General features: G+C 43.3%; 1 protein-coding gene across 3 annotated transcripts in view; it reads left to right on the forward strand.

Moving 5' to 3' along the window:
* Positions 1 to 13766, forward strand: part of KNTC1 (kinetochore associated 1) — an 87667-nt gene that overhangs the window by 55139 nt on the left and 18762 nt on the right. For all 3 annotated transcript variants that reach the window (XR_011167106.1, XM_069081465.1, XM_069081464.1), the window contains exons 42-51: positions 1642 to 1758; positions 2986 to 3095; positions 4378 to 4588; positions 7721 to 7810; positions 10385 to 10556; positions 10650 to 10708; positions 10842 to 11058; positions 11971 to 12044; positions 12730 to 12940; positions 13032 to 13141. Coding sequence is in view for 2 of the 3 variants with exons in the window: in XM_069081465.1 (XP_068937566.1) it covers positions 1642 to 1758; positions 2986 to 3095; positions 4378 to 4588; positions 7721 to 7810; positions 10385 to 10556; positions 10650 to 10708; positions 10842 to 11058; positions 11971 to 12044; positions 12730 to 12940; positions 13032 to 13141 (1371 nt within the window). In the remaining variant the exon portion in view is untranslated. The remainder of the gene's footprint in view (positions 1 to 1641; positions 1759 to 2985; positions 3096 to 4377; positions 4589 to 7720; positions 7811 to 10384; positions 10557 to 10649; positions 10709 to 10841; positions 11059 to 11970; positions 12045 to 12729; positions 12941 to 13031; positions 13142 to 13766) is intronic.

The raw sequence follows: 13766 nt of genomic DNA on the forward strand, positions 1-13766 counted from the left end.
AGGGCTTATTTTCGGGGGAGGGCTTATTTTAGAGGAATCTTACACAGTAAGGGGAGGGCTTATTTTCGGGATAGGTCTTATTATCGGGGAAACACGGTAGCATACCCAGCAGTTTGATTTTCATTGTGTAAATGCACCAGGCATTTATTAAGCACCTACTCCGAGTTTGATTGGGAATGTGAGGTGAGTGATGAACCTGGGAGGCGAGAAGGCCAGTGGTGCCCACAGCAGAAAGAGGGGAGTGTGGGAGAGGAATGGGCTTGAGGAGAAAGATTTATAACGAGTTCTGTTCTGGCTATGTCAAGTTTGAGATGTCTGTAGGATATCGAATTCGAAATGTCCACTAGGTGGAGAAGCAGGGTTGCAGCTGTCCTAAATGAAAACCTGAGAGGCAAGGTTTCCAGGCATAATTAATTCATTTGTCTAGCCAATAATCAACAAGTTGATGGTCAGTGGTTTCTCTTGGTCCCAAAGACTCCAAGGGAGATTCTGAAACACTTTAAATCAGGTGTATGACTTCTGACAGGAAACTCCCCTGACTAGTGAAACTCCACTGTGATTGGTGGACGTTTAACGAGGAGGCTGACCGAAAGTCTTAAGCTCCTCCTGCTGAGAATACATTTGATCCTGAGACTTAACATGCTCAAGGCATCTGGGCAGGGTAACATCTCCATCCTCCCCAGTCTGGCCAGTCTTCTCCTTCATGAGCTGCAGAGCCCTAAATTTTAAAGGAAGAATCTAGAACAAGGAAGACACATCTGGGGACTGAGACTGGCTTTTGTTTACAGAGTTAGGGTCCTTGCTCAGGTAGGTGCCTTGGGGCTGGAAGATTACCTTATTTAGTTGTACCCTTCAGAGATTGACTTTTGCAGGAGTGTGGGCTTAACAAAAATAGGAGAAAAATTAAGATTAAGTAATAAATAATCATTGATCATTAGCTAGTAATGTAATGGTAAAATATATTTTTCTCAGAGCTCAAGAGAAACCAAGGCTGGAAATAAGATTTGGGAGTCATTTGTTTAGGATGATAATTGAACCATGGGAAACTGATGATGTCACTAAGAGAGATTATGCAGACTGAAGGAAAAAGGGTGCAGGGCATAACTTTGGGGAGTATCCACTGTTAGGGGTGTGATATGAATGATGAGGCGGCCAAGGAGGCTGAGGAAGAGGTCAGATGGGCAAGAGGAGAATCCAGGTGTCACGAAGAGCCACAGAGGGCCCACTGTGTGTTTGGGGGGCAAGGTTCAGATTGAGGGCCTGTGAGGACTGAGAAATGATTATCCAATCTGAAAATGAAAAGCATAGAGGGAGCTTTGGAGAAGGCAGTTTCATTTGAATGAGGATGTCAGGAGTTCAGTTTCAAAGGGGCAAGAGGCAGTGGAGGCAGCTATGAGAAACAACTTTTTCTAGGGTTTGTCTTAGAGAAGGGGGAGAGATCTCCACTACATTATAATTCATTTTCTAAAGCATTCGTGTAGGGCTCCACTTTCATCTGCATCCCTAGTACTGAGCACAGTGCTGGCATCTAGTAGCTGTATCATAGATGCTTATCTATTGACGAATGGACCTGGGACCTTCACACAGCAAGATAGGAGAGTCTTTACCTTCCAACGAATTTTGTCCTATTTTTGTGTTTAGGCTGTGTCCCAGGTGGGAGCTCAACTGGCTTATCTCTATAAGGAACCAGAAATAAGGCTGAAGTTCCAAGAATTAGTCACAGATGCCCAGTGGGGGCTCCGCCTTGGGAAACTTGGGGTAAGTGGCCTGAGTGTTTGACTCACTTGCTTTGTTTGGGAAATAGCCTTCCTTTGTTAGGTTAGGGACATAGAGAGGAGAGTTGTGTTTTCTTGTCATGCGAGTGAGTGTAGTGTGTGTGTGTGTGTGTGTGTGTGTGTGCGTGCATGCACTAGCACATGCGTGTGCATGCCTTGCCTGCATTTTCCTAACACTCTCCATCAAGTCCAGGCCTAGCCTTTAGCGGAAGGATCATTGGATAGTTCAAGACTCTATCTTAGGTTTTCTTGAAGCATATGGTTTCTTCAAATCACAGAATGAGCATTGAAGGAGAAACCTTACAGAGCATTTCATCTAATGCCCTCCTTTTATACATAATGGAACTGAGGCACAGAACGATGCTGAGCCCAGGGTCAGATGGAGAAGAAGCATCAGGCTGAAGGGGCCTGACCCTGAATCTAACTCCAGTGCTCATTCTACTGTGCAACTGTATTTGCACAGTATAAATGCAGTAGATCTAAGGTATTTAATTTTGAGGGGCAAATAAATAATGAACTTTCCAAGAATCCATCCAGGATATAGTAGAAAGGAGATTTGGAGTCAGAGGTCCTAGGTTAAAATGCTAGCTACAAGTTAGCTACCTGGGTGACCTCAGGCAAGTCACTTAACTCTCTAGGACCCAGTTTCTTCATCTGTAAAATGAGGGAGTTAGATTGTACAGTCTCTTAAGGTCCCTTTGAGCTGAAAATCCTGTGATCCCTTAAAAATTAATGGTCTCTGTGGTTGCTCCCAGCTCTAGCACCTGATTCTTTGGCCTACTTGGTAACTAGGGTACATGTTTCAGATATGTTTTTGACCAGCCTTGACCAGTATCTCTGAGCCCCACCTGGTATGACCATAATGTTTTGAGGCCACGTTTTGCATGTGGATCAGCCAAATATCAACAGATTACCCTCAAAGTGTGGCAGTGTGGGATGTTGTAAGCTGCTGCTATACATATTTGGACTCTCAGGAGGAGTGATGGGGATAGGGAATTTGAGGAGCTTTAGGGAATTCTGGTTTTGCTTTTGTGAAAGCTGAAAAATTGTGTTTGTATGTGTCGTTATTTCAAGTCCCATACCTGTGTCTGTTGATTCTCAGGCATTTCTCTTCTATTTTTGTTTGAATTTATTTATTTTTAGTTTTCAACATTCATTTCCACAAGATTTCTCTTCTATTTTGGTGGTATCTTGTTGCTTTTATCTCTAGATTTCTTTTCAACCCGTGTTCAGGGAGCATTCACTAAGAAAGAAAGAACTCATGGGCACACTGGTGAAGAATCCCGATGTGGACACAGCTCTCATTCTGGAATACTGCAGGTAATCGGTTCAGCTAGGTCTTAGAACATTGTATCAGCAGCACATCTATCTAGCTAGAATAAAAAGAATCATTTCCATGTGGCTCATAAGAGTACCCTCTGTGCTTCTTGATTCTTGAGGTGAATCCATTGGTATACAGAAGAAACCCAAACCTGTCTTAATTGCTTCTTCTTCATTCTGAATAAGTAGGAGAGGCCCAGGATGTAGGGATTAATGGCTCTCAACAGTGAAAATACAGGAGGCGAGGGGTTTAAAATTTTAGATCGACAAATGAGTAAATTCCAAGTCAATGTCAGGTCTTTTGATTGGCTTTCCTTTTCCCCTATCTTAGTAGTTTCTCTTCTAACAATGAAAATGTTGTCAGCAGGCTTGTTCCGACCAAGGAGGCAATCTGGGGCTCTGTGGCCTTGACTTGGAGGTTCCAGTCACTGCATGTGCCAGCAGCTTTAGCGACTGGAAGTGTGAAGAGTGCATTAGTCTGCAGTTTGAACATAACGGTTCACAGCAGACTTCTCCTCCTCCTGCAGTGGGCTGCATTCAGAGAGTTTTGGTTGTCTTGCTAATGCAGGACACTTCTCAAAATTAGCCAACCCTGGAAATGTCAAGTCAATCTTAGATTTCTAAGATCTGCCATGTGAGAGTATGGGGCAAATGTTCATTCCTACAAACTTTGTAGTGAGTTTTCTATATATGCTGTCTTTTTACCCCAGGTAATTCAACTAAATACATAAAAACATGGTGGGGCCCTTCCAAAGGAGAGAGAATATAGTTCATTTAAAAATCTTTCCTTGCAGAGAGTCCTTCTTAATTTTTAGATTTAAAAGCTGTCAGTCATCATTCTCTGGAGCAGATTAAATTTTTTCAGTTTTATGGGTAAAACATTACCAGAGATTGAAGGTATATTATTATTATTATGTATATTAACCTTTTAGCTGCTTTCAAAAATGCAGTTTGCTTTGTAATGCTATCTATAGATAGGGGTTGGAAGAGAATGACTGTGTTGTCTCATTTAGGGACCAGACTCAAGAAGTTTGTAGAAACTCATGATCATGTTTACCTCAGTCAATTTTTCAGTCACAGCAACTCATTTAAGACCCTCTACTAAATACTAAAGGGGTTGCCATCTTTTCTTTGTTAATGGAGTGCCACACCAACATAGGTCCTAGGCCCTTGAAGTAGCTTCAGTCTTCATGTTGTCAGACTGAGAGGAGGAAGGCCTAATCCAGGTGCTGGGCCTGTGTCCTTTTCTTGTACGCTGAACTTAGTTTTTCCCTCCTTAAAGCACGTACGAATTGGACAGTGATGCAGCTCTTCAGCTTTTCATTGAAACCCTGATTCTCCACCATCATCATATCGACCACTGTGAGGAAGACAGTGCTGTGCATTCTTTGAAACAGCCCCACTCCAAAATTCTGGCCAAAGCTCTTGAGATCGTGCCTTTATTGAAAAGCACCAGCAATTTGGCTGTGAGTCTCAGTGGCATTCTGTACAAGGTGGGTGGTCATTTCATCTTGTCTCCTTCATCTCCATCTTCTCTTCCTTTGGCAGGTTCTCACACTAATGCTTGAAAGGGGACTAATGGAGAATTTCATACATTCTGCATTTGGAGACATTTCCTCTTTTATTTAGGTGGGAAAATTATGTAACCAGTAAATGTTAGGCTAGGTAATCACATTGATTTTTTTAAATTCTATTTTTTCCAGTTTCAGACCATTAAGATTTTTAAAATTTTATTAATGCTTTTTGGTTTTGACACCAATGATTTTCTGATTCCTTTGCAAGACAATTCACCCTTGTAACAAAAAAAAAAAGCATTTGTGCAAAACTCAATGACTCCCTCCCAACCAAAGAAAGCCCTTTAAATCCTCATTTTATATGGTGATTGGTCATTCCATTTAATCTGAGTTGAGTTGCCTTTATTGTCTCCATTAGCATTTCATTTCATTTCATTCTTGTTTTCATTGTTATATATTATTCTCTTGACTCTGCTTTCTTTGCATTGAAATAGTTCTTATGGGTTTTCTCCTGTTTCTGTGAATTTCCTTATTTGTTTCTTTTGGTGCACTGATATTTTATCACATTTGTATAAATATATTTTGCATATTCATGTTTCTTTTATTCAGCCCTTGCCCAACAGATTGATACATACTTTGTTTCCATCTTCCTTGCTACCACAAAAAGTATTGTATACTTTGGTATAATTGGGACCTTTTTTTCTAATTCTTGTTTTTAGAAAGGGTTCAGAATTCCATTTCCAGTTAACAGGTATGGTGCCAGGCATTAAGCTAAGCCCTGGGATCCAAGGAAGGAAAAAACAAAAGCAGTCCCTGCCCTCAAGGAACTTAATTACATTCTGATGGAGAAAGTCACATGAAAATAAAAGGTACATAGAAGATACTTACAAAGTTTAAGGAAGGCAGCGCTAGAAATGAAGGTTCAAGTGGCTTAGGGGCACCAACCTGTGCAGGTGGCCAGCGTGGAGACGAGTGAAAGGGCTGCGAAGAAGCCAGCTTTTGAAAGAGCCTTCAGGGCCTCATAGAGGACTTGATGAGTGGTCCTGGAGGGGAGAGGGAGCCACGGCTGGGTCTACACTTTAGGAAATTCACTTTGGCAGCTGTTTGGAGGATGGGCTGGAGGGGAGAGACACTGGGGGCAGGCCCACCCACCTACTGGTTATTGGAGTAGTGAGGGCCGGCACAGGGGATGGCAGCGTGGTCAGACCAAAGGGGCCCTGGTGAGAGGGAGCAGATAGAAAAAAGATGTCGGACAACAGACTGGACATGGCGAAGTTGTGAGGATAGAGTCAGGGACGACACAAGCTGAGCAGGGCTGAAGAGAAGCCAGAAATTAATTTAAACATGTTAATGTTAAACATTAAATACTCCAGGTTTAATCTACTGAACACACTGAAGGTTGTCACTCAGCTTTTTATGGGGTATGTGCTCTCACACTCAGGGCTCCACAAGGTGGCAGTAGAGAGAAAGCCAATGTAGCTCTTCGTCGCTGCTTCCCCTTTTCTCCCCTAGAGATATGCATTGACCTAAGTAACTCTCACTCTGCTGTCTGTCCTCTTTTTCTGATCTTAGAATAATGAGAGCCTTTCTTAGAATCATATTCTAGCTTTGCTATTTCCAAGGAAAGGTCATTATTCACTTTCTTCCAAATTCCTCATAATAAGTGGAAAAAATAAATATTCTTCACTTTAAGAATCTCACACAATTATTATTAAAGCATAGATGTTACCCTTCCCAGATTTTTGGTTATTGAAACCATCTTTTAAAAAGCAAGCAAAAGGGGCGGCTAGGTGGCGCAGTGAATAGAGCACCGGCCCTGGAGTCAGGAGAGCCTGAGTTCAAGACACTTAACACTAGCTATGTGACTTTGGGCAAGTCACTTAACCCTAATTGCCCTGCCTTCCCCCCTCCAGAAAGCAAAAAAATAAAAAAGCAAACAAAAATGAAACAGAAGGTGGCAGTAGTGTTGGACAGGCTTCAGAAGGCAGGAATGCTAATTATTGGTTACAGTATGAATTGGAAGTCAGTTTGAAATTTAAATAAGGAATGCCACTAAACTCTTCCTACTCCTCTGATCCAGAGGTTAATGGGCATATGCCTCAAGGTGGTCAAGGACAGAAAGCAAGGTCTCTTATGCATGGACACTTTTTGTGGTAACAAAAAACTAGAAACAAGTGGGTTCCCCTTGAACAGGGAATTATGACGAATTAGCTTGTCATGATAAATGAATGCAGTGGAAGAATGTCAGCACCCTAAGAGAAGACAGGTGGGAGTTCAGAGAACTATGGGAGGACCTGTCTGAACTGATGCAGAGTGAAGTAAGCCATTTCCAGAGAACTATTTAATAACCTCAACAAAAAGAACACCAAGGAAGGCAGTGCTGGCCCAGGACACGAGGAAAGGCACCTCCGTTTTTTTGTTGGAGAGGGAGAACACATGGGTACGAGTGTTGGATGGTCAGATGAGATTGCTAATTGTGTAATTGTTTTTGTGTTACAGTGGAAAGGCTCTGGGTGTGTTTGGGTGTATCTGGAAATGGCTGTAACAAAAAAACCAAAGGCATCAGCATTTTTTACAAGGACATTTTCTACCTCAAGCTACTATTTAATATTCAGATTTTGTTCTGGTAGTGCTGATTTTAGAAATGAGAAAAATTGCCCTTTAATTGAGGGCCTCTAGGTGGTGCAGTGGATGGAGTGCCAGGCCTGGAGTCAGGAAGATTCATCTTCCTGAGTTCAAATCTGGCCTCTGACATGTACTAACTGTGTGACCTTGGACAAGTCACTTAACCCTGTTTGTATCGATTTCCTCATCTGTAAAATGGGCTGAAAATGGAAATGGCAAACCACTTCAGTATCTTCACCAAGAAATCTCCAAAAGGGGTCATGAAGAGCTGGACGTAGCTGAAAAAGCGACTAAACGAATTCTTTGATTGCTCATATTTTAGTAGCAATTTAAGATTTACAAAAGTACTGTAAATCATTTGAGTACATATGAGACTCCTTCATACTTGTATTCACAGTTTTAATTAATGCAATTGAACTGCTACCTGTTTTGAAAGCCAATCCTATTCTCTGGTGTGACTATTTTTATATCTATATTTCTTAACAGTTGGATCCATATGACTATGAAATTATTGAAGTCATCTTGAAAGTTATGCAGAAAGCTGATGAGAAGGTCACCAATGTCAATATCAATCAGGTATACCAGAGAATCCATAAACGATAACTAACCCCCTGCGTTAGGTTTCCATTGGATCATGAGAGTTAGACTTTACACTTCTGAGCATCCTTTCCTTTCTGAAAAGTTCCAGAAATATTTACAGAACTATTTTCCTTATGGCCCTTGTTTTGCATTTTATCTTAATGTTGCTAAATTGGGGTTTTCCAAATGTAAATTAACTTCCTTATACTCCTAAGGGGTTGAAGCTTCCTTAGAGGACAGATCTATCAACCAGTACATAGGCATTTATCTGGCACTTTCTATGTTCCAAGTACTAAACACACTAGGGATGCAAAAAAAAGTAAGGATAGTTTTAGTTTTCATGGAGCTCACCTTCTAATGAAAGAGAAAGCATGCATATAATTGGATGCACATAAGATATTTTCAGAGTAAATGTAAAGGTAATGTCTAGACATGAATCAAGTCCTGAAGTAATCCAGGGAGAAGCGGTGAGGAGTGAGAAGGGAGAGTGTCCTGGGCATGGGGACATGGTTAGCAGCAAGATACAGAGAGGAGAGAGGGAGTGTTGTGTAGAAGGACCAGCAAGGGGACCAGTGCACCTAAATTGTATGGAGTGTAAAGTATTTCTGGAGGGTAGTAGAGTGTAAGAAGACCAGAAAGATGGGAAGGGGCTAGGGTATGGAAAGTCTGAAATCCCAAACCCAGAGGACTTTTGATTTGTTCCTGGAGCTCTGGAGTTTATCAAGAAGGCATGTGACATGGTCGGCCCAGAACCACTTGGTAACTGTGCTGGAGGATTGACTGGAGCAGGAGGACCTTGAAATAAGGAAACCAGATGGAAGGCCATTGCTCTGTTCAGACGAGAGATGATAAAGGCCTGGGGGCCATCTCTAGTCGTCCTGATCCATACCTTACCGCTGGACCCAGATGGTCCCACAGGAGAGAGTGAGGCTGGTGACTTTGCACGGCCCTCCTCACGGAAATCCAGTTCACTTGCATGTCAGGGCATCACCTCCCTGATGTCATGGTCCTCTTCGAGAATGAAGGACAGACAACAGCAGTAAAGGCCTGATGTATATGAGGACTGTGAGGAGGGAAGAAGCTGGACAGGATCTGGCAGTGGCTTAGTTTTGTGGAGTGAATGCAGTGAGGAGCTGCCGACGATAACCAGGTGGCCAGGCTGGGCCGCTTGGAAGGCTGGCAGGACCCCGGATAATCAAAAGTTGGAAGACAGGTGGGCTTGGAGGGGAAAGAAAATGAGTTTTGTTCTGAGCCTGTTGAGCTTTGACATTCCCTTCAGAAATGTCTGAGAGGCAGTTGGAGAGAATGGGGCTGAATCTATATTTCTAGGAATTATCTTCATAGAGATGGTAATTGAACCAAGCGGAATTGATGCGATCACCAAGTATGGTAACATAAAGGGAGAAGAGGAGGCTCAGGGCAGAGCCTTGGGGAATGCCTCCTCTTAGTGAGTGTGACCTGGAGGAATCTCCAGCAAAGGAAACTGCAAAGTAGAGGTCAGACATTGGAGGGAAGCAAAGAGAGCAGATTCCCAAAAAGCCTAGAGAGAAGAGAATGCAGGAGGGCAGGGTGATCAGCAATGCCACATGCTGTGGAGAAGCCAATAGCCTTGGCTGGTGAGATCATTGGGTGAAGAGAATAAAAACATAACATCAGACTGAACTGATTTGCTATCGCCCAAAAGAAATGTCTGTATCGGGGGTGGCTAGGTAGCGCAGTGAATAGCACACCGGCACTGGAGTCAGGAGGACCTGAGTTCAAATCCGGCCTCAGACACTTAACACAAAAACTAGGCTTGTGACCTTGGGCAAGTCACTTTAACCCCAATTGCCCCTCCAAAAAAAAAATGTGTTTATCAGCTGGGGTTGAAGGAGTGCCAAGTGTGTGCAAAATGCACAAAACCGAGTCTGCTCCAAAAGTTTGAGTAATTTCGTGGCAGTTTCTCTATTAAATGTACGAAGTACACACTTCAGTATTAAAAGTACATTTTACCATTAGTGGCTCCATCACTGAAATATTTCTAAATTGTTTTCCCCTATATTTCACTATTCCAAGTATCCATTATTTTGTCTCCATCAATAAAATTTGCACCCTCCCCTCAATTGTAGTAGACAGTCTTTGAGAATAGCTGTAGATTAAAAATCCATCACCCAGCAGTTGACCTTGTGATAAGCCTGATGTCCTGTTTTCTTAAGGTAAGCAGAAACATTTATTACATTAAGAGACTTGTTAGATGAGCCAAAAGGAAGGTAGTGTTCAGAAGGGATTTCAGTAAAACACGGAGTCTGAGATGGATTCCTAGTCTTTGAGGGAATGTTGTACAGACTTAATCGCCATGTGTTTCCATGAAACAACCCTTGGCATCACTATGAAAGACAGGGTCTTGTGCTTGAAGGCCCTGATGTCTGGTCTTGTGTTACCCGTTTTAGGTTCTTCAATACAAAGGCCAGTTGGAGTAAAAGAAGGACCAAGGGATGATATTCTGTACAGGAGAAGTAATCTTGGGGCTTAAACATTTGAAAGCAGAGACATCTGTTCAGCTGATAAGAAACCACTGCTCTTTCCATTTAGGGCTTGAGTCTTGTGAAGCATTTGAAGTCCTATAGACGAGCGTCCCCTCCTGGGAATCTGGAACACGAGTACATCATGAGCCACGCGATGACCCTGTCCTCGGCTGCTCAGACTCGGCTGCCTTTTCACCTCATTTTCTTTGGAAAAGTGCAGAACTTCTGGAAAATCCTCTGTATGTTATTCACTGGTTTCTTTGGTTCAGCATTAAGTGAAAAAAATATCCCTGGATTTCTCAGACACACCATTTTCTCCTTTTCTCCTATAGCTGCTGAGCTCAGGGAGGAGTCCTTCCCAACGTTCCTGTTGATCACTAAACTCATGAAGGTAACTGGCAAAAACCCCTGCCAGCTCTCTTCTTAATCCACCGAGACAGGCTCTGACTATGAGAATTTTGAGCTGCTCGTATACCTTGTGTTAATTGTTATTAACTTGTGGCCCTTCTCCTTTATCATTAAAGGTTTCTTTAGATTCTCTGTATGTGTCAACAGCCAAGCAAGTCTTTGAAAAAAGCTTGAAGCCAAAGTTGCTGAAGCAGGTGCAGGCTCAAGGCTCAACCCTGAATAACAAGGAAATAGTGAGAATCTATGAGGTTCTGCAGTCCTATTTGTTATCCATAGGCAATCCTGAATGGGCCGTTGCTGTGGCCATCAACTTTGCTCAGGACGTTCCTGAAGGTAGGAATTGGGAGATATTGAAGCCATTCTCCCAACTCCTCAAGGCATCAGAACATTGGCTGAATAGATGTAGGTCCGTGGTTTATTTGCTCCCTAGGTGTAGGGTCAGGATCCCAGTTCTATCTTATTTGGTTATGCCTCTAAAAATCTTGGCATTATTGCAAAAGCCTGTGGATAAAGTAGGTGTTGCTTTCCTAAAGAAACTATGGGGAAATGCATTCCCATGGGAAAGCATGCTGTCTCTAGGTAGAACAATGAAGTATGCCCAGTCAGATTTTAATATTTGTTCTAATCACAACATGATCACTGTGCCCCTGCTAATTATACCATCATCAATCTCCCAACTTTGAACCTTCGTCTCCCCACGCCCATTTGTCTTCAATCCTTTACCACTCCCATGTTAGCCATTTGGCTCCTTCTCCTTGATGCTTGGAGAACAGGGTTATGAGACTTGCTTACATGTATATTCATGGTCCAGGGCTCTCCTTGTGGCTACAAGTAAGGAAAACTGCCTTGGTTAAGCTAGAGAAATGCAAAGGACTGTTCATATTCTTTTTTAAATAACTTTTCACTTGATAGTTCTGCATTTTTTCCAATTACACGTAAAGATAGTTTTCACCATTCATCTTTGTAAGATTTTGAGCTCCAGATTTTTCTTTCCCTCCCCTCTCCCTAAGACAGCCTGCAATCTGATATAGGTTATACACGTATAATCATGTTAAACATATCTCCATGTTAGTCACGTTGTAAAAGAAGAAACAGACTGTTCACATTCTTCAAGGGTATTTTGTAGGTCATTTATGCAAGATAAAAAGCAATCAGATATGTAATTGAAATAAACTGGAAATGCTACTTTCTAGCTTAACTAAAAAAGGATTGTTTGAGACCAGGTTGAATTTCTCCCTTTCTTAGGTTGCTACAAGATAACTACATTGAAATTTTGCCTTTATTTGGCTGAGAAATGGCTAAAGAAGATTCCGTCCCAGGTTGGTCCTTCAGACATTGTCCTCATTTTATCGTTTGTGTGCACAATGCTTGCTTGAGGTACCTTCTGAGAGGTAATGTGTCATGGTGGTGAGACTTCCATAGAGGTAGAAAGCTCTTCCTTTGACACATGGTGGACACGGCCATGAGGAAGCCCCTGAACCACTCAGTGCCCCAGGCAACTGTCCAGTAGACTGATGTGCAGACCAGTCTCTGGCCTGTGCCAATAAAGGGAGTTTCTCCTTTGGCACGCCCTCTCCCAGGGAAATCATAGGTCTAGACAAATAGATAAATCAGTATGCCAGTAAATAAACACCTCCCCATCGATGGGAGATCCTTTGGTTTGTTCAGGGGCTGAGTCACCTGCCTGTCAGTCAGTCAAGGGGCTAGAGCTGGTGAGGAGAAGCTCTGGGGCAGCAGGCAGTAGATGTCCCAAAGAGGGGCTGCTTACTAGAATGTCCTTCCAGGCTGAAATGAGCACTCCTCAGAAAGGACCACGTGTGATTGGTGGAAGGAGCAGTGGGCCTGCAACCAATCAGAAAGCTGAATCCCAATCCCTGGTCAGTCACCTCACCTGTCTGGCCCTGGGGCCCTGTGCAGTCAGTGTGGAGAGAGCAGAAGGTACATCCAAACACTTGTTCTTTGTAATGCAGGATTGCCTTTTGGTTTGTGATTTTGTTTTTAAAGGATGAAACCCGTGAGAAAGCTGAGGCCTTGTTGAAGCAACTGAGGCTGCAATACCAGCGGTCAGGCACCGAGACTGTGCTGATCACCCACTGCCTGAATGCGCCAGAGCACCTGCGGCTGCTGGGGAAGCCAGCACAGCTCGTTGCTAGTCTGTACGAGCACAGCAGCATCCTGCGGAGGGTCCAGGGGCCGGCTGGCCAAGACTGGCCTGGTGAGGCCTGGCATAGAGTAGGCAGCTTGGGTTTCCTCTCCTCTGGTATTCAGGATGCTGGGTAAAAGTTCTTTCTGTTGTGTGCCTGTAGATATTCATGCAGCGGCCAAGGAAATAGCTGAAATTAACAGCTTGGATTTGGAAAAGATCTGGGACACGCTTCTTGAAAAATGGCTCTGTCCAACGACACAGACCAGTGAGGTGCGTCATTAATGGTCTCCTCTGGGGTTTTGGTGTTGTAAACATGGGAGCTCATGACCTCTGACCCAATCCATGCATGGATCTGAAGCGCCTCACTGTGTGCATGCTCTCCAAAGGTACAGATTGCAGCCCATCTGGGTGTTACTTCTTGTGAGCCTCTTATCTTTGTCCTCACATAAGGAAGGGAACCACCCCCCAGGTCTAGGCCTTTTCTGGTATCCTTTTGACATCTTAAAGATGCCAATAAGTCATGTGGGCAGTCCATCACCTCTCTCTTAGTGTTGCCACTCAAGGACCTCTGGCCAAAGAGGGGCTGCTTACTAGAATGGCCCTCCAGGCTGAAATGAGCACTCCTCAGAAAGGACCACATGGGATTGGTGGAAGGAGCAGTGGGCCTGCAACCAATCAGAAAGCTGAATCCCAATCTCTGGGCAGTCATCTCACCTGTCTGGCCCTGGGGCCCTATCTGTGAAATACATACCCATGTGGGGGGACCACCTTGTGTTAAACTTCTGTGCTAAGTATTCAGTTCTCACACCTAAAAGATTTGAATAGGGTGAATTTTGTTGCCTGATAGATTCTTTGTGCTTTGGGCTTTTTTCTTTACAATGTTATTTTTTTAGGC

Source organism: Petaurus breviceps, unplaced genomic scaffold (genome assembly GCF_028583685.1).
Source record: "Petaurus breviceps papuanus isolate PSGF00001 unplaced genomic scaffold, PetGlider_PUasm1.0 99, whole genome shotgun sequence".
In the NCBI taxonomy this organism is placed as follows: domain Eukaryota; kingdom Metazoa; phylum Chordata; class Mammalia; order Diprotodontia; family Petauridae; genus Petaurus; species Petaurus breviceps.